The 25,186-nt window shown below is 40.8% G+C and overlaps 1 protein-coding gene across 5 annotated transcripts in view; it reads left to right on the forward strand.

The window, feature by feature from the left end:
• The window catches only part of ECT2L (epithelial cell transforming 2 like), a 105,125-nt gene that overhangs the window by 32,956 nt on the left and 46,983 nt on the right, over positions 1-25,186 (forward strand). For all 5 annotated transcript variants that reach the window (XM_063725009.1, XM_063725012.1, XM_063725013.1 and 2 more), the window contains exons 4-9: positions 7,174-7,336; positions 11,817-12,069; positions 13,248-13,416; positions 15,371-15,509; positions 18,059-18,224; positions 22,830-22,958. In XM_063725009.1, coding sequence (XP_063581079.1) covers positions 7,174-7,336; positions 11,817-12,069; positions 13,248-13,416; positions 15,371-15,509; positions 18,059-18,224; positions 22,830-22,958 — 1,019 coding nt within the window. The remainder of the gene's footprint in view (positions 1-7,173; positions 7,337-11,816; positions 12,070-13,247; positions 13,417-15,370; positions 15,510-18,058; positions 18,225-22,829; positions 22,959-25,186) is intronic.

Consider the following 25,186-nt stretch of genomic DNA (forward strand, 5'->3'; position numbering starts at 1 on the left):
AACCTACCATTATTTCTGGCCTGGGCTATGGCTATGGCCTTCTTATTGGTCTCCCCATCATTCTGGACTCTCTCACCCCTCCCTGTGCAGTCAGTGTTGGCTTCCCAAATGGCACTGAGACCATGTCATCATGCCCCTGTTTAAAAGTTTTAGTTTAAAAAATTGTAACCTTTAACATGGCATCCAAGGCCCTGCAGGGATATGGCTCTAACCACCCCTTCAGCTTCCCCTCTTCCCTCTTTCTCTATAGTTCCTGGTGCTTCAGCCCAACTCACCTTTGTCCAGCTCCTCAGGGATGCTGCCTTTGCCCTTGACATTGCCATCTACCTAGGAGGCTCTTCTACCTCCACTGCCTTCTTCTCCCAGTTGCCCTTAACCCACTTAGCTCCTGCAGGGAAGCCTTTCCACACATGTACTTTTTCTTCAGAAGATTAACTACAGTTGTAATTTCACCTTTATTTATTAGATTTTTAAAAAAATTGATGCTGTCCTTAACCATACTGTAGGCTCCATAAAGGCAGGAATTGTGTCATTTGTCTTTTTTTGTCTCATTAAAACCCCAGAATATAAGAAGGGATTCAAAATAATGTTGATTTAATAAGTGAATCAGTACACTGTACAATCACAGTAAACATGCACATACCAATTTAAACAATTTTAGATCATGTATTCTTTTCAGAAGAGGTATTCAAATTGCACCAAAAACTATAACTCTTCCCCCCAGGAAAGACACATATGTGCATAGACACAAAATTTACCAGACATTTCAGGAACTTTGTATGCTGCATGAAACTCTCATATGGATAATAGTGCATGAAACTAAGTGAAATGTCTTCAATTTTTTTGATCATTTTAAATGACTTTATAATATTCAGTGGTCCAGATTTTGCTTAAGATTCTCTAGTTTTCCCTCCTTTGATTTCAAGTTTATTATCCAACTTACTCAGTTTACTCTTAATTTCAAAAACTACATATTTTTTACTTCAAATGTCTGTTGTTTTTTTTTCCAAATGAACATTTCAAACATTCACTCCTATCATTACCTTGATTTCTCTTTGAATATTTTCAGCATGTTTATGTTAAAATCTCTTGGATTATTTCATTACCTTCAGTTCTGGAGGTGACAGATCCCTTGTTTGTTTCATTTGCTGGCCTTCCCTCATGGTGTTTTAGTCTGAGGTTATTTTCCGAAGGGAGGATAACTGCCCTGGGTTGTGGAGGCACATGGGGTGGTTCACATGTGTATCTTCCTCTCCGGGAACCCCTTGGGTTTCTTATTTTCTTACCAGCGTTTATGTTTCTGTGGTAGCTCAGGGTCTCTAATGTGCCAGGAGATTTAATATGGACTTAAGCCCATGCAAGGTACAGGCCTGTTCTGATTTCCCCCAGGTCTCCCTTTCCTTTAGCAGCCCAGGAGAAGGTGTGCTTCCTTGCTTCTTCCCTGCAAGGTCTGGACTCCTGTCAGTAGGAAAGCCTAGCACTACTCATCAAGACTGGGCCCAATTCTTCTGTGAATTTTGCAATTTCAGCTCCCATTTAGTGTCCTTGTGTGTGTGTGTGTGTGTGTGTGTGTATTTTTTTTTTTTTTAGTTTATAACTTGCTGATTTCTTTTTTCATTACTTTTCCGTTTGAAGAGATTATGCTTTATAATCCCAGTGCTTTTAGCTGTTTGAAATTAGTTCATAGTGTATTAGTCCATTTCACATTGCTATAAAGAACTGCCTGAGACTGGGTAATTTATAAAGATAAAAGCATTAATTGGCTCAGAGTTCTGCATGGGTGGGGGGGGCCTCAGGAAACTTACGATCATGGTGGAAGGGGAAGCAGGCACATCTTACGTGGCAGCAGGTGAGAGAGAGAGAGAAAAGGAGGAACTGTCAAACGCCAATAAAACACTGGATCTCGTGAGAACTCACTATCACAAGAACAGCATGGGGGAAACCACCTCCATGATCCACTCACCCACCACCAGGTCCCTCCCTTGACATGTGGGGATTATGGAGATTAAAATTTGAGATGAGATTTGGGTGGGGACATAAAGCCAAACCATATCACATAGATTCCCCTTTCAGCTCAGTCTACTGATTTCTAGGAAGATTAGATTTTTTAGATATGCCATAACTTATCTCAGACATTTAGCTTTTTTTCCCCAGCCTTTGCTACTAAAAACAACACTTAGAGGAACATCCTTTAGCTAAATCCTTAGATATATCTTTAATCATTGTTTTAGGAAAAACCCCTAGAAGACGAATTGTCGTATCCAAAAGCACATTTGTATTGCCGTTGCTATTTGTCACTTGCCAACTTGTCTTCCTTTTCATGCAACTCAGGAGTTGCACAGATGCCTATGGTTCCCCTTGTCCTTGTGTCATCTCCTTTTGGCCCCATTAAAACATGCACCAGAGGATCACCTGAGGTCAGGAGTTCGAGACCAGCCTGGCCAACATGTTGAAACCCTGTCTCTACTAAAAATACAAAAAGTAGCCGGGCTTGGTGGCACGCACCTGTAATCCCAGCTGCTCAGGAGGCTGAGACAGGAGAATCGCTTGAATCCAGAAGGTGGAGGTTGCAGTGAGCAAAGATCACACCACAGTACTCCAGCCTGGGTGACAGAGCAAGACTCCATCTCAAAAATAAATAAATTAATTAATTTAAAAAAAAAAAAACTTGCACCAGGGACTGAAACTGGGGTATGAACAGCACCCCAGACCCTGACCAAGCCATAAAAGTGTTTGTAAAGAAGCCACCAGACAAGGCTTAGAGGTGCTACCTAGGCAACCAGAAAACAGGGACCTCTGCCAAATCCACTCTCCCCTCCACAGGCCTCTCTCCAAGCTGTTCTCCTAGTCATTTTCATCACAATTTTGGCAGCTTCTTTCTACTTCTTATCAGAAATTTAAGAGCAGATAATTAAATTCAAGTCCCACATTACTAAGCTTTGTTATTTTTGCAAAGTACACGTTGTACATTCAGTGGCACACTGCAAAGCATTATCATGAATTATTTAAATGACACCATCCTCGTCACAATAAATGAGTAAAACACATTTTTTCACTGTCTCCTTACATGTTGTTATTTCTCTTCACAGATTTCTTACTTTGCAACATTAACTAAAATGTGATCAGCCCTGCAATGTCATTACTACAAACTACCCTACCTTAGTTCTGCTGATCATGTATTTTTTTTTTTAATGTGACGGAAGCATTTTTCTTTCTTCTTAAGATTCATTTTACTCAAACGTGTCCTTGTAGCAGCATAGAATAGGAACAAATATAAAATACGTATAACCAAGGTTTACTTTTGGAAGTAATTCATATTCAATTCTCCTTTGCTCTGCTGGGATGGAACAACAGATGCTGTGAGGTGGGAAGGTAGTAGACATGAAAATCTAAAGATACTGAGACCCTTCTTTGGAAAGGAGGCCGGAAACATCTCTGTTTTGTCTCTTATTTTATTAATCTATTTTATAATTCTAAGTAAATGAGAGTAAAACTTATCTCAAAGGCTAGCAAAATGATCCTGAAGTCTAACTCAGGCAATGAGGACAGTAATTCATTAGAGATTAACTGTTCTTGGCATTGTCACAGTCTTGTTCAGCTTGAATGTTAATCTCTAAGGAAATGACAGTTATTACCAGTGCTTTATTGTTGATACTGACAAGATCCTCAAGTGACACTTCTGTCTGTGGATACTACATGCTACCAGTACAGGCCCAGCTCCATTCTTTGCCCCCGTTTACACACACACGCACACACACACACACACACACTCTCTCTCTCTGTCTCTTTCCTCACAACGGCATGCCAACAGGTTCATTTTACACCACTCTGTTTTGTCTCAGGATGTGACAAGGCTACATGGACAGGGATCAAAAAACAGCAGTGACTTAAAGCCAGGGAAGAACACAGAAAATAAATCAGCAATCGTTAAAACTTGGAACTGAAGCAAACTTAAAAAAAAAATTTTAGCCACTTAAAAAAAACTTTTCATTTTGCAATAATTTTTAACTTACAGAAAAGTTGCAAGAATAGTACAAATAATGTCTTTATCCCTTTCACCTGGACTTCCTCATTTAGTTCACATTTTAATAGTTATGGCCGGACACAGTGGCTCACGCCTGTCATCCCAGCACTTTGGGAGGCCAAGGCAGGCGGATCGCTTGAGCTTAAGAGTTCAAGACCAGCCTGGGCAACATAGTGAAACCATATCTCCATTAAAAATACAAAAAAAAAATTAGCCGCGTGTGGTGGTGCATGCCTGGAGTCCCCAGCAATTTGGGAGGCTGAGGTGGGAGTATTGCTTGAGGCCGGGAGGCAGAGGTTGCAGCGAGCTGAGATCACGCCACTGCCCTCCAGCCTGGGTGACAGAGCCAGGCCCTGTTTCAAAAAAAAAAAAAAAAAAAAAAATAGTTAACAGTTTAATAGATAACATTTTACCATTTTTGCCTTATTATTTAGAATCACTTGAGAGTAAATGACGAACATGATGCCCATTACCTTAAGTGTGTCAATGTGTGTTTCCTAAAACACAAGGACACACTGCTGAAAAATCAAAGTACATCCAGCATTACCAGGAAATCAGCACTGATACAATACTACATCCACCCTGCAGACTCCATTCCCATATTCCTGATTGCTCCAGCAATGTCCTTTATAATCACCCTTTTCCATTTGGTCCAGAATCCAGCCCAGGGTTATCTACTGTATTTAGTTTCCATGTCTCTAGATCTGCCTTCAATGTAGAACAAATGCTCAGGTTTTCCTTGTCTCTTATGACTTGATACTTTTGAAGAGCACAGGCCTGCTGCTTTGTCGAATGACCCTCGATTTCTGGTTGGGCGATGGTTCCTCAAGATTACGCTCAGGTTATGCCTTCTTGGCAGGAATAGCGCGGAAATGATGCTGTGTTCTCAGTGGATCACGTCGGGGGGCATAGCATACCAATTTGTCCCATAGCTGGTGATTATATCCCTTGGTTAAGATAGCTAATTAAGTATTTTTTACTTAATTTATATTTAATAAGCAATTTAAAAGTATTTGATTAATTTTAAAGTAATCAAAAACTATTTTAATCTATGTAAATATCCTGTTTCTTATCAAGCTTTCACCCACTAGTTTTAGCATTCATTAATCTTTTTTTTTTTTTGAAATGGAGTTTTGCTCATCACCCAGGCTGGAGTGCAGTGGCGCCATCTCGGCTCACTGCAACCCCCACCTCCCGTGTTCAAGCGATTCTCCTGCTTCAGCCTCCTGAGTAGCTGGGATTACAAGCATACACCACCAAGCCCGGCTAACTTTTGTATTTTTAGTAGAGACAGGGTTTCACCACATTGGCCAGGCTGGTTTCAAACTCCTGACCTCAGGTGATCCACCCACCTCGGCCTCCCAAAGTGCTGGGATTACAGGCGTGAGCCACTCATTGATGATTCTTATTTGAAGCAATTATTACTATGATAGCCTCCAAGTGGTGATTTCCTAATTTCTTAATTCCTTCTGCTTGTATTAACTGGTGTTCTGTTGTGAGGTAGTTTTCCTTCTCCCCTATTTATTCATTCATGGGTATATTTATATTAGTATGGACTCAGGAACGCCTATTTTATTCAATAGGCTATATTACATTATTTACTTTGATACTCAAATTATTCCATATTTTGCCAGTGGGAGTGACTTTATTAATAAATTGGCTTCTGTATTCTTCTGGTATGTCCATGATTCTTTAAGTACTTCCTTATTTTCTGGTGTCAAGATGTTCCAGACCCATCTTATACTTTCCTTGTCCCTGCCCTGGTATCAGTATACAATTTCTCCAGTAAGCTCTGGTTTATTTTATTAGGAAATGGAATTGAGAAACCAAGATCTGAGTTTATGGTGTGTTCATTGCTTCTGGGATGTCATTGCTTTTAGGTGCTCTAAGATGAAATATATGTACACACGTGTACATATACAGCCATCTGTCTCTGTGTATCATTCATTTATATACATATTTTAAAACATGAGATTTTACAGTGATATCTCCAATTTCTCTCCAACTCCATATAGATTAGTCTAGCTTTCCTCCTTTACATATTTGTAGATCCTTTTTCCAAAAGTGAGAAACCTAGCTCCCATAATCTTCGTATTTTTCCCAACCTCCTGTAAACAACCAATCTTCCAGCCCTTCAGAAGCCATCGTCTCCTTTTCTCCTTCTGCACACGGCTATTGCCCTACTGAGTCTCTCCGCACTCTTCGTGTGGCCACGCCAGTCTGAGCAAACCCTGTTACCGACCCGTAACATCACACTAGTCTCTTCTATACCTGCTACCCATTCAGGAGAAATGATTGGCATTTCAGAATGTGGCCAGCTTTGTGTCAAAAGAAGGATTAAATAAATCACATAACATAGTGTGTTAGGTCCAGTGGGGAAGAGAATTTGGTCTTATAATACAGGCAGCCACTTAAAAGGAAAAATAAATTTCTTCTAGAAGCACTGGTCTCAAAAAAAAATAAAAATAAAAAAATTTTTAAAAAAGTCCACACACAAGAAAATCTCAATGAATATATCTTTGCTTTGAATTTCAACTCCATTAAAAATCTTGAGTTCAGTTTTAAATTGATAGTGAAAAGGTTTTACAGTCTTTTTCTCTTGAAAATCACACCAAACTAGGTTTACTCCAAGACTATTTCTGTGAATTTTAGATATTCTTGTTATTTGTCTTCCTTTTTAGAATGGATAATTCAAAACGGATACTTTTTTTTTTTGAGACAGACTCTCACTCCGTTGCCCAGGCTGGAGTGCAGTAGCATAATCTCGGCTCACTGCAACCTCAGCCTCCTGGATTCAAGTGATTCTCCTGCCTCAGCCTTCCAAGTAGCTGGGATTACAGGCACGCACCACCATACTCAAGCTAATTTTTTGTATTTTTAATAGAGACAGAGTTTTGCTGTGTTGGCTAGGCTGGTCTTGAACCCCTAACCGCAAGTGATCCGCCCACCTTGGCCTCCCACAGTGCCAGGATTACAGGCATGAGCCACTGCACCTGGCCTGAAAATTTTTTAAATCTAGATTTATGTTTTGTTAGGATTTATTTTTTATAGGTAGAACATTGGAGGAAGATCAATGACCAATATTTATGCTGACTTTTTAGTCAATTTTAGACATTAGTGTTCTAAACTAAATTTCTCTTTCTTTTTAGGTTTGTCCAAGACTGGTTTTCAGAAAGGATGCAAGTGGCCAGAGTGGACTTCTCTACAGTGTTACCACGCTTCATTTCTCTATATATCTTTTCCTTTTTGAGTCCGAAAGATTTGTGTGCCGCTGCCCAAGTCAGCTGGCCCTGGAAGTTTTTAACTGAACAGGTTTACTATTTGTCACTTCCTAGTAATAGGGCACAAGAACAGCTGTAATCTGTAATGAGGCTACTGGGGTAGCTCCCTTCCCTGAAGACAATAGCTGAGGGTACCTGATCCATCATTAACTTACCCTTGAGAGAAAAAATGGGGATAAGTAAAATATAATAATGTATTTCTATAAATAAATAAGGACTATAGACTAGTCCAATAATTCCTGTTACTTAAAAAATCTTTAAATACCTAGTATAATTATTTAGAAAACATTTTATATTGGTTAAAGAAGTTCCCTTTTTTTTTGAGATGGAGTCTCGCTCTGTCGCCCAGGCTGGAGTGCAGTGGCGCGATCTCAGCTCACTACAACCTCCGCCTCCTGGGTTCAAGTGACTCTCCCGCCTCAGCCTCCTGAGTAGCTGGGATTACAGGCATGTGCCACCACGCCCAGCTAATTTTTGTATTTTTAGTAGAGACGAGGTTTCACCATGTTGGTCAGGCTGGTCTCGAACTCCTGACCTTGTGATCCGCCCACCTCGGCCTCCCAAAGTGCTGGGATTACAGGCATGAGCCACCGCGCCCGGCCAAGAAGTTCACTTTTCTTCATGAAAAATGATTTATGCTTTAGATTTTGTATATTATTTTATCTCTGATAGCTCTAGAAACTGCTACACAACGACAGCCTCAACTAATCCCTTATTGTCTTAACATCTGTTAAAGAACATACATTGAGATCTGTTAACAGCAGTTGAAAGCAGTTAACAGCAGCAGCTGTTTAAAATCAACATCTTTTGCCATTAATTCTGCCTCTGGCCTCGTTGTCTCTCCATTTTCTTGTAAAATATTTAATAAAATGTAATTATACACATACTTTTTTTTTTTTTTTTTCCCTGAGACAGGATCTCATTCTGTCACCCAGGCTGGAATACAGTGGTGCAATCTGGCTCACTGCAACCTCTGTCTCCCAGGCTCAAGCGATCCTCTCACCTCAACCTCCCAAGTACCTGGGACTATAGACATGCACTACCACGCCCAGCTAATTTTTGTATTTTTAGTAGAGATGGGGTTTTGCCATGTTGGCCAGGCTGGTCTCAAACTCCTGGGCTCAAGAGATCCACCCACCTCAGCCTCCCATAGTACTGGGATTACAGGCGTGAGCCACCGTGCCTGGCCTAGTCTGTTTATATTTCTGTAAACACTGATATATTTGTGTTTAATCCATCATTTTACTACTTATTTTTTGTTTGTCCCATTTGTTTTATGTTTTTTTTTTCCCTCTTCCTGTCTTCCTTTGTGTGAATTAAACTTTTTTTCAATTGCTAATTATGGATTCTTTAACGGTTCTTTCACGGTTACCATAGACTACAACATATAGCCTTGAATTAATATTATCTTACCATTTCTAAGACAATACAGGGAGCTTAAAACACTTTAAATTCATTTACCCTCCTCTCAGTTTCCATGCTTTTTTTGTTAAAGAGTTTTATTTTATATATACTAATAATAGCCTACTGTTGACCAGAAGACTTACTGATAACGCTAACAGTCGATTAACACACATTTTGTATGTGTACTATATACTGTATTCTTCAACATGGCAAGCAAGAGAAAAGAGATTGTTATTTAAAAATTCATGAGAAAATATATTTACTATTAAGTGGAAATGGATCATTGTAAAGATCTTCACCCTCATCATCTTCATGTTGAGTAGGCTGAGGAAGCTGAGGAAGAGGAGGGGTTGGTCTTGCTGTCTTGGGGGTGGCAGAGGTGGAAGAAAGTGCGTATAAATGCACACATGCAGTTCAAACCCATTGTTCAAGTGTATAAAGTAAACATATATAACACATAAACACATATCTCACAAATCTATTACTATTGTTTTATGTAGTCAATATTGATTTATATGTGACCAAATTTTTTTCTGTAGTTCATTTTTTTCTGTTCCTGCATCTCTGAGTTTCCATTTGGAATAATTTTCCTTTTGCGTTCTATTTAATATTACCTCTAGTACAGGTGTGCTGCTAAATTTTCTTAGTTTTTGTGTGTCTGAAAACATCTATTGCATCTTCATACTTAGAGGATTATTTCAATAAGAAATTAAAATTCTAGGCTGGCAGCTAATTTTTTTTATAGAACTTTGAAAATATTTCATTTTTTTTCTTGAGAAGTTTTATTGTTGATCCTTTAAAGGTAACATTTCTATCATCTCTAGCTGCTTTTTGGACTTTTTTTCTTTCATTTTCAGTAATGTTATTGTGATATACCTAGGTATGTGTATGTATCTTGTTTTGTAGTGATTTTTGAGTCTGAGACTTAATATCTTTCATCAGTTTTGAAATGTTCTCAGATGTTATTTCTTCATATTGATTCTGCCCCATTCTCTCCCTTTTTCTCCCTTTTTCTCCTAGTATTCCAATACTTATAGGTTGGAAAGATTCACCATGTCTCATAACTTCCATATTCTTTTATACACATTTTCCATTTCTGTGACCTTCAGTATTTCAGTCTGGATTTTCTTCGGACCTATCTTTCAGTTTACTAATTGTTTCTTTAGCTAGATTCTAATCTGATCTTAAACCCATCCATTGAGTTCTAAATTTCAGTTATATATTTTCAGTTCTAGAATATTGATTTAATTCTCTTTCCAAAATTTTCTACCTAGTCATATATTTTAGATATATTAATTATAGAGTATTTATTTCCACAAAGTTCATGTCTGATGATTACAATATTTGGATCACCTGAGGATCTCTCTATAGTTATTAAAAACCAAAAAGAAAAAAGAATTCTTGTCTATTGTGTGTTCTAGTTAATTTTCATTGAGTACCAGATACTGAATATACAAAATTAATGTGATCCTTTGAGTCTCTGGGTGATGTTTTCTTCCTCCAGAGAGAATTTACTTTTGCTTCTGGCACGTCTAGCGCTAGGAACAAATCGTACAAATCCAGTCAAGGAATGAGATCTTTCAAAGCTGGCTTCAGTCTTTGTGAGAGTTTGTCTAATTCAGTATTATCCTTCCTGAAAAGAATCTTAACTGAAAGCTGGTATGATTACCAAGTCTCTCCCCTCTTAGTGGGCACTAAATTTCCATTTGTGTCCTCTCTTCCCTGTGAGAATGCCTAAGATTATTTTTTAGCATCTAAGTCTTTTAGTCATAACTTTCTGTTCTGCTTCTCAGCTTAACAAGCTTTGCTTTGGAACTGACAAATGCCTTGAAGTAAAAGTGATGCCAAATATCAGGCTTACCTCTCTGGGTTTCCCTTCTTTCTGGGGTCTTGGTTGAAGAAGTCCTTATTGCATCCATAGCTCTATAATATAGCCTTCAAATAATTGTTTGTATAATATTTGGTCTAGATATTTCATTAGTTCAAACCACATGAAATCTTCTCTTTTCACATGTCAAAATGGCTGCATATTGGCAATATCGTATGCTTCAGTCAAAATTATTCTCAATGAGAGGGTTAATCTGAAAGAAACTATTCCACTATTGCTAGAAGCCGAATTCTCAGAATCTAGGGTTAACGTAACCAAATGCTATTGGAACATTGGGTAAGTGTCACAAAGATGTCTAATACGTAATTCACATATAATGTATATATTCATCAAATATTTTTCTTGTGGAACAAGACATGCTTCTTATTTCCAAGTCAAGTTCAGATAGTCAGTAGTAGCATTTAAAAACCTTATATCTGGCCAAGTGCAGTGGCTCACACCTGTAATCCCAGCACTTTGGGAGGCTGAAGCGGACGGATCACCTGAAGTCAGGGTTCCAGACCAGCCTGGCCAACAGGGCAAAACCCCGTCTCTAGTAAAAATACAAAAAAACTAGCTGGGCATGGTGGCATGTGCCTGTAATCCCAGCTACTCAGGAGGCTGAGGCAAGGGAATTGCTTGAACCCAGGAGGCAGAGGTTGTAGTGAGCTGAGATTGTGCCACTACACTCCAGCCTGGGCGACAGAGCAGGACTCTGTCTCAAAAAAAACATAGAAATAAAAATAAAAGGCCGGGTGTGGTGGCTCACACCTGTAATCCCAGCACTTTGGGAGGCCGAGGCGGGCGGATCACGAGGTCAGGAGATGGAGACCATCCTGGCTAACACGGTGAAACCTCGTCTCTACTAAAAATACCAAAAAATTAGCCAGGCATGGTGGCGGGTGCCTGTAGTCCCAGCTACTCTGGAGGCTGAGGCAGGAGAATGGCGTGAACCCGGGAGGCGGAGCTTGCAATGAGCCGAGATTGTGCCACTGCACTCCAGCCTGGGCGACAGAGTGAGACTCTGTCTCAAAATAAATAAGTAAAATAAAATAAAATATAATAAAACCTTATGTTTTATATAAACATTGTAGAAACAAATGGATTTGCATACAAATTTTCAGAGATTTTTGTACCAGAAATCTCAGTGTAATGAAAAAGTATCTGTGTACCTGAAAATATTATTGCTAGAAAACTGTCTGAAAACAATTTGTGACTCATCTTCCTCTTGTTTCTGAAGGATTGCTTATGGATGCCCAAATGCATTAAGTTCGGATGGTTTCTGCCCTATACTCCAACAGATAATGAGTATGGCGCTTGGAAGCGCCATTACGTTGCTTGTGTGTCCCACTTAGACTGGCTGACACCTAGGGAGGCTGCTGCTACTTATGGGACGCTGAATGAACCCAAAACAGAAGATGAGGAACTACTGGAGAGACAAAGAGAAAAGTGCCTAAGGAAAAGAATTTGGGAGAAAATTGTACTACGTAAGAGTAGGTAGCATTTTAAACCTTTATATCTTAGGTAAATATTACAGAAACAAATGGATTCACATACAAATTCCCACAGAGGAGGACAGCCCTGTCTTTCGGAATACTCTGAGTGGCAGTCTTTAAAGTATTTTCCAGATGAGCTCTTTTTTCTTTATTGTATATTTCAAGTAATTGATGAGAAAAACAAAGATTTCAGACAAAATATATAAGGTTAGATATCAGTGCCTCCATTGCTATTCTGGCTCCTCTCAGGCTTATAAGACCAAAAAACAAAGAGGAGAAAGATGTTTGAACATGGGCAAAAAGCAAATAAATAGGTTCAAAACAGAGGAATTGGAAGTGGTGAAAAAAGGAGGAGAAACGCAAGTGAAAATGGAAGCAGGGAAAATGGCATTTAAAAAAGGAGAAAGAGGACAGCTCTTTCCGCTCTTTTTAAAGCCTCTTTCAGTTAAGCCCCCTATTTATTTATTTATTTTATTTTGTTTTTGAGACAGGGTCTCACTCTGTTACCCAGGTTGTGCAGTGGTACGATCTCTGGCTCACTGCAGCCTCGACTTCTGAGGCTCGAGTGATCCTTCCACCTCAGCCTCCTGAGTAGCTGGGACCACAGGTGCACACCACTATGCCCTGCTAATTTTTTGTATTTTTGTAGAGACGGGGTTTCTCCCTGTTGGCCATGCTGGTCCCAAATTCCTGGGCTCAAATGTCCCACCCACCCTGGCCTCTCAAGGTGCTGGGATTACAGGCAGAGCCACTGCACCCAGCCTCAGCTAGGCCTCATGCTTTATGCAGTGTGTAAAAGAAAACAGCAAAACTGATTTGAGTTCTCCTATGCTTTCTTCCCACTAACTCTGGTTAGTGATCGTGACAAATAAGAAATTGCTTGAAGGCAAGAAGGGCACAAATGAATGTGACACCTATCAATTGATTAACTGGTCTCCACAAGAAAAGGGTTGCTTGTTCTCTGAGCTTTGTTTCTTGACCTGAAATGACTGGTAGCTCACAGCCGCAGTGCCGAGAGGATGAGAAATCCAAACCGAGTGCATGAAAATGGCTGTAATTATTGTCATTTGGAACCTTGCCCTAGTACAGCTTTATTTTTGATGCCTTTATCTGTGTGGACTTGGCTGGGAGAAGTATGAAGTAATCAGCCCCGCCTGCTGCTCTTTGTTTTTCAGAGGAGTTATTCAAAGTTCGACCCCCTTGGGTGAGTGGAACTTGCTGCTCTAGCGTGCTAAAGCCCAGATGCCAACCACGCCTCTCCCAGACTGTAAGGGAACAAGTGGGATTACATGAAGCGTTGGAGAAACAGCTTGTTTTGACATCGTTAGAAACCTTGCCCAAGCGGTAAGCAAAATTCCATCTCTACTGAAGGCTCAACACCATCCCAATACCAATAATTCACTCTAGAATAAATTTAGCTGTCACACAGAAATCTCGTGTAATTCTGTGGCTCATATCGTATGAAATATCAGTAAAGATAATTAATTTTCTAGAACAGTAGTCAAACATGCCTTCTGAAGAGGTAAACATATAACATACAAAACCTACATTTTAAATATTCTTTTTTTTTTTTTTTGAGATGAAGTCTTGCCACATTGCCCAGGCTGATGTGAAACTTGTGGGCTCAAGCGATCCTCCCGCCATCCTCCCAAATAGCTGCAATTACAGGCGTGTGCCACTGAGCCCGGCTTTACATATTCTCAACTCTGCATTGAAGCTATATTGTGGATGTAGTATATTTTCTGTATTAAGTTATTGAGCAAAAATAACATTTTTCCACAAGTGTTTTCCACGAAGTAAGAGTATCCAAATATAACTTCCACTTATATTTGCATGTACAAATATAATTCTTTTATTACCCAAAATAGAGAGACATCGGCTGCATTCAGTTACCAAATCATACTAGAGTGAAATTACCAGAAATTCAATTCTATCTGACATTCATAACCATCACCATTGTGCATCTGCTTAGAATTTCTTTTTAACTTTTAACTTTGGAGTTTTTTGTTTTTTGAGACGGAGTCTCACTCTGTCACCCAGGCTGGAGTGCAGTGGCACGATCTCAGCTTACTGCAACCTCCTTCTGGGTTCAAGCGATTCTTCTGCCTCAGCCTCCCGAGCAGCTGGGACTATAGGTGCGCACTACCATGCCCGGCTAATTTTTGTATTTTGTAGTAGAGATGGGGTTTCACCATATTGGCCAGGCTGGTCTCAAACTCCTGACCTCAGGTGATCCACCAGCCTTGGCCTCCCCAAGTGCTGGGATTACAGACATGAGCCATCATGCCCAGCCAACTTTGGATTCTTGAGATCATGTAATCTCACTCACCTAAGTTTCAAATGAGGAAACTGAGGCCTAGGAAGGTGACATGACTTACCCACGTGTCAAAGTGTCAAACACTAGAACCTAAAACTCTAAAATTCCAGCACTCTTTCAACTTCACCCACTGATGCTACATATGGATCTCTGTGTGTCTGAACATTTGTGAATGTGTGCATGTACTTTACTTGTTCAAGGCACATAAAGAATTTTAAGAGGTCAGGCATGATGGCTTACGCTTATAATCCCAGCACTTTGGGAGGCCGAGGTGGGAGGATCACTTGAATTCAGGAGTAGGAGACCAGCCTAGGCAACATAGCAAGACCCCATCTTTCCACAAAAAAAAAAAAAAAAAAAAAAAATATCTGGGTGTGATGGCACACACCTGTGGTCCCAGCTACTCAGGAGGCTGAGGTGGGAGGATTGCTTGAGTCTGGGAAGTTGAGGCTGCAGTGAACTGTGATGACACAACTGCACTCCAGCCTGAGTGAGAGAGCAAGACCCTGTCACTTAAATTTTTTTTTTTTATAAAAAGAATTTTAAGAAGCACAGGGCAGCCCCTGCTCCTGGTATTGTTGGGGGTGAGGTTGGCTGTGGAGAGAATGAAGACATTATTCAGGAACAACTGAGGCCTAGAAGGAAATTCAGAATCTCTCAGCTACTTCTTTTTAAATATCTTTTTGAACTCCCAAATATGTCATTACATTCATTTAAGTGCCCAATAAGAGCTAAGTAAGTTCCAAGAGACTGTTCCAGCATCCCACATGTGGCAGAGGAGAGGCTCAGAGAACTGATTTAGCCTCACCCCACCCAGGAGCTCCATTTGCTACTGTCCCCACAAAACACAGGGTGAGGCTAAGGCATGGAGGCCACGTGCCTTGTAGAGTAGAGCTGATGCCCAGAGACATATGCTGTGTACTTACCAAAACTCAAGGTAAGAGAAAATGAAAACTTCTCATATTTCCTTTTTCTTAATAGAAGCAATATTTCTGGAAGCCATTCCTACCCTTTATTATCAAAGAAAAATTGGCATGGAGTTCATAAAAATGATGACAGCTCTTCATATGCTCTCCGGCCACACTTCATGTTAATATCATCCCGGATTCCTGCGTATGAGGTAGAGTATGTTATGAGGCCAGTCCTGTCCTATGTTTTTTTTTTCATCTAGATTAGAGAGTGTGTGACAAGCTTTTGGCTACCATGGGTATGAAAAATGATTCAACTTCTAAAAGGAAAATCAGGCCAGGTGTGGTGGCAGATAACTGTAGTCCCAGCTACTCAGAAGGCTGAGGTGGGAGGATCACTGGAGCCCAGGAGATGGAGGCTGCAGTGAGCTGTGATCACACCACTGCACTCCAGCCTGGGCAACAGAGTGAGACTCTGTTTCTATAAAAAAATAGAAGGCTGGGTGCAGTGACTCACGCCTATAATCCCAGCACTTTGGGAGGTCAAGGTAGGTGGATCACCTGAGGTCAGGAGTTCAAGACCAGCCTGGCCAACATGGCGAAACCCCATCTCTACTAAAAGTACAAAAAAAATAGCCGGGTGTGGTGGTGTGTGCCTGTAGTCCCAGCTACTCGGGAGAGTGAGGCATGAGAATCGCTTGAACCCAGGAGGTGGACGTTGTAGTGATCAGGACACTGCACTCCAACCTGGGTGACAGAGTAAGACACTGTCTCAAAAACAAACAAACAAACAAACAAAAACCCCAGAAGCAATAAAGATAATCATAAATCAAAATTATTTTGAAAAAGCATTAAAGGCCCAAACTTTTTTGTTTTTTTTTTTTGAGACGGAGTCTCACTCTGTCGCCCAGGCTGGAGTGCAGTGGCGCGATCTCAGCTCACTGCCAGCTCTGCCTCCCGGGTTCACGCCATTCTCCTGCCTCAGCCTCCCGAGTAGCTGGGACTACAGGCGCCCGCCACCACACCCGGCTGATTTTTTTTTTTTTTTTTTTTTGTAGAGACAGGGTTTCGCCGTGTTAGCCAGGATGGTCTCAATCTCCTGACCTTGTGATCTGCCTGCCTTGGCCTCCCAAAGTGCTAGGATTACAGGTGTGAGCCACCGCACCCAGCCTAAAGGCCCAAACTTTTAACTGAGGCCTTTTAACTGAGAGGTGACAACTTACTCAAGTGTCAAAGTTGCAAACAATAGAACCTAAAATCCTAAAATTCCAACACTCTCTTAGCTTCACCCATTGATGCTGCATGTAGACCTCTGTGTCTGAACATTTGTGAGCGTGTGTGTGTATTAGTCCTTTCTCACACTGCTATAAAAAATACCCAAGATTGGGTAATTTATAAAGGAAAGAGGTTTAATTGATTCACATGGTGAGGAGGCCTCAGGAAACTTACAGTCATGGCAGAAGGCTGAGGGGAAGCAAGGACCTTCTTCACATGACAGCAGGAGAGAGAATGAGCAGAGGAAATGCCAGACACTTATGAAACCATCAGATCTCATGAAAACTCACTCAGTGTCATGAGAACAGCATGCCGGAAACCGCCCCCATGATCCAGTCACCTCCCACCAGGTGCCTCCCTCGACACACAGGGATTACGGGGATTACAATTCAAGATGAGATTTGGGTGGGAACACAAAGCCAAACCATATCCGTGTGCATGTCCAATAAATTTTTGTTGAATTGAATTTGTTGCATTTAATCCAAAAAAGGAGCATGCTGATTAAGAATTACTTTAAAACTTCTCTGAAATTCCCAAATAGTATTATGTAACCACCATCTCAGAAGAATGTCAGAAATCCTGTTTGGTTTTTCTATAATGAAGTTATATATTTTAATTTTAATATGAATAATATAAAAATAAACGAAGGACAAAGACGACGTTTGTATCTATATATGTGAGTGTATATGTATGTATATATGTGTACCTGTATGTATTAATATGCACACATAGGGCTACATACTTAGAAAAGTTTCTATTTGTAACAAAATGGCTCCTTTTAAGATATGAACTCACTTCTTCTGGGCATCTAGGAGTCAGCTCTAATCACTGATAACCGGTGAGCTCAGTGGATCCACATGAAAGCAAGATCAGATCCTTGATCTCCATGTGGGCCACAGTTTCCACAGTGTTTAACAATGCATCATGCTGGCCGGGCATGGTGGCTCACACCTATAATCCCAACACTTTGGGAGGCCAAGGCAGGAGAATTGCTGAGACTACAGGTACACACCACCACACCCGCCCAATTTTTGTATTTTTTTTTAGAGACAGGGGTTTCACCATGTTGCCCAGGCTGGTCTCGAACTCTTGAGCTCAAGTTATCCATCAGCCTCGGTCTCCCAGAGTGCTGGGATTACAAGTGTAAGCCACTGTGCTTGGCCACTATTACTTTTTAAAAGTTATTTATATGTCTTTGTGCATGGTGTGCACAAAGATAAAAAGGCTGGAAGAAAATAACCTAAATTGTTAATAGTATTTATCTCTGAGTGGAGTTATATGTGTACTCAATTTTCTCCTCTTATAATTAGAAATAAACTAATTTTAATAGAAAGCAATGAAGGAGGAAGCTTATCTTCTTCCATAATCTCTGAGAAGAAAATTCTTTAGAAATCACGGCATATTTTGTACCCATTCTATTTCTTTCATTAATAAATATTCTAAAATAGTGGGTCTCGGCTCCTGCAGCTTTGGTTTCATTCTCCAGATGGTGGTGGAGAGCGTGAAGGCTGGTGTCATTTCTGTGGTATATGAACACAACGTAACCTTGGAGAGTCTGCTGTATCTCATAGAAAAAGCTCTGGCTGGGCAGAAGGCACAGAGCATGGGAATATTTAGCAATGGAGATAGCAGAGAAATCAATTTACTCCAAGGTAGGCCTGGGGATTGGCGATGAATAACCATGGAACTTCGTGCTGTGCAGTTTGTCCACAGTGTGACTTTCGGAGGACTATTTCAGTTCCAAGTTGCTAAGATGTGTTGATTTTTTGGCTTTACGAAAAAAGTGAAGCTTTTTTTCTTTTTTTTTTTTTTTTTTTTTAAATTCAGGGTCTCTGTCACCCAGGCAGGAGTGCAGTGGTGTGATCACGGCTCACTGCAGCCTGGCTTCCCAGGCTCAAGTGATCTGCCCACCTCAGCCTCCTGAGCAGCTGGGACTACAGGTGTGTGCCGCCATGCCCAGCTAATTTTTGTATTTTTTGTAGAGATGAGGTTTCTCCATGCTGCCCATGCTGGTCCCAAACTCCTGGGCTCAAGTGATTCTCCTGCCTTAGCCCCTCAAAGTGCTGGGATTACAGGGGTGAGCCACCACACCCTGACTGTGAGGCAATTTTTTGATGACCTTTTTTCAGATTTTGATTAAAGAAACACGTCACTGTCTTAACCATTTTGAGGTGTGCAGTTCAGTATTGTTTGTTCACACTGTTGTGAAACAGCTCTCCAAAAATTTTCCATCTTGCAAAACTGAAACTCTGTGCCCACTGAATAAAAACTTCTCTTTTGTCCTTTCCACAGACCCTGGCAACCACCATTCTACTTTGTTTTTATGAATTTGAGTATTTTAGATACTTCTTATAGGGGAGTCACACAGTAGTTGTCTTGTCTTTTTGTGACTTGCTTCTTTTTTTCTTCTTTTATTTATTTATTTATTTTTTGAGACAGAGTCTCGCTCGTCGCCCGGGCTGGAGTGCAGCGGCACAATCTCAGCTCACTGCAACTTCTCTCTGCCTCTAGGGTTCAAGTGATTCTCCTGCCTCAGCCTCCCAAGTAGCTGTGATTACAGACGTCCACCACCATGCCTGGCTAATTTTTGTATTCTTAGTAGAGGTGGGGTTCCACCACGTTGGCCAGGTTGGTCTTGAACTCCTGACCTCCAGTGATCCACCTGCCTCGGCCTCCCACAGTGCTGGGATTACAGGCATGAGCCACTTTGCCCGGCGTGACTGGCTTATGTCACTTGGTATAATGTCCTGAAAGGTCATCCGTGTTGTATGTGTTCCTTTTAAGGGCATGTATGTATATAGTATGTTTTGTTTATCTGTTCATCCACTGATGGAAATTGGGTTGCTTCTACTTCTATTGTGAATAGTGCTGCTATTGTTGAATATGGGTATGCAACCATCTCTTTGAGATCCTGCTTTCAATTTTGGATGTATACCCAGAAGTGGGATTGATGGATTATATGATAGTTCTATTTTTACCTTTTAAAGAAATCTCCAGCCTGGTGCAGTGGCTCACACCTATAATCCCAACGCTTTGGGAGCCTGAGGCAGGCAGATCATCCAAGGTCAGGAGTTCGAGACCAGCCTGACCAACATAGAGAAACCCCGTCTCTACTAAAAATAAAAATTAGCTGGGCATGGTAGTACATGCCTGAAATCCCAGCTACTCGGGAGGCTGAGGCAGGAGAATCGCTTGAACCCAGGAGGCGGAGGTCGTGGTGAGCCGAGATCGCACCTCCAGCCTGGGCAATAAGAGCGAAACTCCATCTCAAAAAAAAAAAAAAAAAGAGAGAAAGAAAAAGAAATCTCGAAATCTCGATGCTGTTTTCCATAGCAGTTGCATCATTTCATAATCCCACCAACAGTGCACAACGGTTACAATCTCTACACATCCCACATCCTTGCCAACACTTATTTTCTGTGTGTACCTGTGCTTTTTTGTTTGTTTGTTTTGTTGGGTTTTTTTTTGGAGACAGAGCCTTGCTCTGTTGCCTAAGGTGAAATGCTGTGGCGTGATCATAGCTCATTGTAGCCTCGAACTCCTAGGCTCAAGTGATCCTTTTTCCTCAGTGTGTCCTAAGTAGCTGATGCACACCGTCATATCCAGCTAATTTCTATTTTTATTTTTTAAAGATGGGGTTCCACTACATTGTCCAGGCTGGTCTGGAACCCTTAGCCTCAAGCAATCCTTCCACCTCAGCCCCTAATGTGCTAGAATTATAGGTGTGAGCCACTGTGCCTAGCCTTTTTTTTTTTTTTTAAATAGTAGCCATCCTAATGGATGTCATATCTCATTGTGGTTTTGATTTGCATTTCTCTGATTAGTGATGTCAAGCATCTTTTCATAGGCTTGTTGGCCATTTGGCTATCTTCTTCAGAGAAATGTCTATTCAAGTCCTTTGCACATTTTAAAAAATTGGGTTGATTTTTTTCACTGTTGAGTTATAGGAGTTCATATATTCCAAATACTATTCCCCTATCAAATATATGATTTGCACATATTTACTCCCATTGCCGATTTCATTTTCACTCTGTTGATTGTACACTTTGATGCACAAAAGTTTTAAATTTGATGAAAGTGCGGCAATTTTAATAGCAAATACCAACATCTATAAATTGGTGTACACTAACAACATTTATTATATTCCTAGTTGGCTTATACTACAAAGGAAAGGAATGGCTGATATCATCAACTTGTTACAGGGCAGCCATAAAAAGTCTCAATGGGGTGGAGCATGGTGGCTCACACCTGTAATCCTGGCACTTTGGGAGGCTGAGATAGGTGGCTCTCTTGAGCCCAGGAGCCCGTAGCAGCCTGGGCAACATGGCGACACCCCATCTGCACAAAAAATACAAAAAAAATAGCTGGGTGTGGTGGCGCACACCTCTGTAGTCCCAGCTACCACTTGGGAGGATCCTGGCGGGGCAGAGGTTGAAGTCAGCCATTGAGCCACTGCACTCCAGCCTGGGCTACAGAGCAAGACCCTGTCTTAAAGAAAACAAAAACAAACCAAAAATCCCCCAGCTCTCTGCCCCTCAAAACAAACCTCAACGGTTACTTTTTTTTTTTTTTTTGGGAGAAAGAGATGATGAATGTTTTAGAAGTAGACGTCCAGTTTCTATTTTTTTCTTATAGCTTGCATTCTTCCTTGCTTATACGTAAACTAAAATTGTTTTAAAACTTACTCAAATGAAATCTTCCATTATGGTAGGATGAGGGGAGAGAAGGAATAAGATGGTCTCAGATACGGCTGGAGTAAACCAGCAAAATGGCAAAGTGAGTCCCTGAGTCACCCGTCGAATTGCCATCTCTGTGGTTGGGACTTCGTGTACCTGGAAAGTTTCAGTGAAATTTATCATTGGCAGAAACGAATTGACTTTTGTTTCGCTTTACCTTACTTCTGGTTTTCCTTGTTTAGCTTACCTGTGCCTGGGGCAAGTTGTGTTCCACATCAGTTTTCTATGTCCTCCCAAAGTAAAGCACAGATACTATTTGTTTGGGGTTTAAATTTATAATGACATGGTAACTCTTCTCTAAATGGTGCAGAGATATTGGCAAGTTTATATGATGGGAGTAAGTTTATCTCGTTTGGAATGTCCTATTAGAGTTTCTTGATCTCAGTCTTTTTGTTCTCCAGGTAAGAAAAGTTTTCAAACTCTGCCTTTTCCTCATTCTGGGTGTTTTTCATTTGTTTGTTTTTTGTTTTGTTTTTGTTTGAGATGGAGTCTCGCTCCGTTTCCCAGGCTGGAGTACAGTGGCACGATCTTGGCTCACTGCAACCTCCATCTCCTGGGTTCAAGCGATTCTTCTGCCTCAGCCTCCCAAGTACCTGGGACTACAGGCGTGCACCACCACGCCCAGCTAACTTTCATATTTTTAGTAGAGATGGGGTTTCACCATATTGTCCAGGCTGATCTCAAACTCCTGACCTTGTGATCCACCTGCCTCGGCCTCCCAAAGTGTTGGGATTACAGGCGTGAGCCACCGTGTCTGGCCCTTATTTTGTTTTTCTTAAGCAACAGTAACAACAACAAAATACCTCAAAGAACTAGTTTCCTTCTATATAATTGTGGTGTTTTCCCAAAAGCTTTTGCTTTAAAAACATCAAAACAAAGTCTGCTACCATGTCACATGAAGAAGTCCTTTCTAGATATTTATAAAATATCTAGACCTCCCAGTGGGAGGGAGTGAAACACCAGAATTCTTTGCCTGTTTTCATTTCATCACGGGAGCCTGGGGATGCGGAGTTTCCAGGACTCCTTTAGAAATGGGTCCAGACCCATGCAGCTTAGCGGAATCATCACACAGAATTGTCGGGAAGTGAGAGAAAAGGACAGTTTCAGTTGCTGTTTACCATCTCTGGGAGCCTTGACTTCTGCTCTGCACTACTTATTTTTTGATTGACAATCCTGGGAAACATTTCTACTTTGGAACTTGGTTGCAAAATCCCAGGACTTGCTGGCCATCCCCTAAACCCTGCATGCGCCTGATATCTTACCCCGCTGCACAGTGGAGGCAGAAATGCAATGTCGTAAACCTGAGTGCATAATGTCCAATTTACCCAGGATGTGAAGGAGACCAGGGCCATGGAGATGGCCCCCACATGGTGCGGGAGGAAGCAGAGATGCCTCAGGTACCTTGGTCTTACAGGCAGATGGCATTTTGATTTTGTGCTTACATTTTCACAAACTGCTAATAATTTCTGTTCAGGATTATGTTACAAACTAATATGACATTTTGATTTTTTTTCTCCTCAGGCTATAAAATTGGTGTTAAAAATTTGCTGAGGCCTGAAGTGAGAGATTTCTGGGAGAAATTAGGAAGCTGTGTGGCCACTGAAGAAGAAGGGGGTCACGTGGACTTCTTCGTGCCCCTTGGAGCATCAGGTTAGCTCAGAACACCTTATAGAGAGACAGTGGCCATGCCACTTCATGGGGATATGTAGCGAATTATTGAAGTGCCCCTGGGTCAAATGATTCAGTCACATTTCACGCTTCGATTTCTTTTTTCTTTATACCTCACATATCCAGGTATTTCAGGAAAGTAGCAGTGAGGGATAGAGATGAGAGTAACCTGTCTCTACAGAAATACAGTCCCTAAATGGCAAGACCCAGGAACATTACTTATATTTATTCTGGAAAACACAATAACACCAGTATCCAGGATATAAGGGAAAGTGCCTGACCATCATAGGAGCCATAATCATTCAATCTGAGAAAACACCCCCTGCTGCCTTCTGAACCGGCAGTAGGCATGAACTTTGGTGACCAAGAAAATGAACTTGAGTCCCGCCAATGTCACTGTTTAGCTTTGTGGCATTAGGCAAACTTGTGGACCTCCATTTCCTCATATGAAATTTAGAACAACAGTACCTTAGTGTATCTGAAGGACTTGTGAATATCAAGATGACATATTTAAATAATAAACACAGTGTAAATTCTGAGATAATATTAAAAACAGTGAAGTGCTTTGTAAAGATGAGTATGGCTAATGATGACTGAGGTTGCTGATACCATTTTAAGTGTCTGCCTGTCTAGAATCAGCACTGTGATTCAAAGTTGATTGCTTGAAGAGAAACTTCAGAAGCATTAAGTCAAATTCACTCTTTGGAGATCTGTTCAATACAAGCTCTGCATTCATGCACAATGTTTACAAGCAGAGCAGGGGAGAGGGAATGTGAAATTAAATTTTCTCATACTGTTTTTTGTTGTTGTTGTTGTTGTTAGCCATTCCTTGGGGAACCGTGAGTTTTAAAATTCTTTCTACTCCTCAAATTTCACAGGACTGTTCAATATATGCAAAGCAAGCCCCCTGGCAGGCTTCAATCAGGGGATGGGAAAAAATAAAAAGAATGGGAAAGAATTTTTTTAAACGTGTAAATTTACAAAGTTATTCCAATTATATTTATATATGTATATATATATTTCTTAAATCTCAATTATGTAGAAAATATGCTGGTTGGGTGCGGTGGCTCACGCCTGTAATCCCAGTACTTTGGGAGGCCAAGGTGGGCAGATCAACTGAGGTCAGGAGTTCGAGACTAGCCTGGCCAACATGGCGAAACCCCATCTCTACTAAAAATAGAAAAAATTAGCTGGGCATGGTGGCGGGCACCTGTAATCCCAGCTACTCAGGAGGCTGAGGCAGGAGAATCACTTGAACCTGGGAGGCAGAGGTTGCAGTGAGCCAAGATCGCACAACTACACTCCAGCCTGGGTAAAAGAGTGAGACTCTGCCTCAGAAAAAAAAAAAAAAAAAGAAAAAGAAAATATGCATAGAAAAATCTAAAAGGAAATATACCAAAATATTAACAGCACCTATTTTTAGATGTGTTTTATAATTCTTCTACTTTTCTACTTTTGAAATTAGTTGTAAAAGACTAGGTTACAAAGAGTTGGATGGTGTGATCTCATTGTTTACAACATGCATATGTGTGAGGTGGTATATGCATAGAAAAAGATTTGGAAGGATGTATACCAAGGTGTTGACACTAGTTGGATATAAGTGAGTTGTCCTTTTTTTCTCCCTTTTAAAAAATGTATTTTGTCTCAATTTCCTGTAATGAACTAATATTACTTTTATAATAAGAACAAAGCAAACATTTTAAGAGAAGAAGAAAAAGAAAGGACTTGGGAAAGTATTGAAAGGCAGAGGAAGAATAAAGGGGGAAAAGTGGATTCGGTGACATAAAAATTGTCTCAAGTGAAACTTAATGACACTCAAAAAATCGGCTTCCTATCACCATTCTGGGCCCCAAAATTCTCATCAAATGTAATATCCACCTGGATGCATCAAAGATCATTGACTTCTCATTCCAAATATCTCTTTTCCACCACTTCAGGCATCCCTCTTAGGCTTGTCAGCCCAGTGGCTGTATCATTCCTAAAATCTTGATTTCAAGTATTTATCTTTGAGAACCATTTTCAAATCATGTACTCAAATACCCCCACTACAGCAATTCTTTTTGTCTTTTTTTTTGTTTTTTTTTCCCCGAGATGGGAGTCTCGCTGTGTCGCCCAGGCTGGAGTGCAGTGGCGCGATCTCGGCTCACTGCAACTCTCCGCCTCCCGGGCTTAAGTGATTCTTCTGCCTCAGCCTCCAAGTAGCTGGGACT

Source organism: Pongo abelii, chromosome 5 (assembly GCF_028885655.2).
Source record: "Pongo abelii isolate AG06213 chromosome 5, NHGRI_mPonAbe1-v2.0_pri, whole genome shotgun sequence".
Taxonomy (NCBI): domain Eukaryota; kingdom Metazoa; phylum Chordata; class Mammalia; order Primates; family Hominidae; genus Pongo; species Pongo abelii.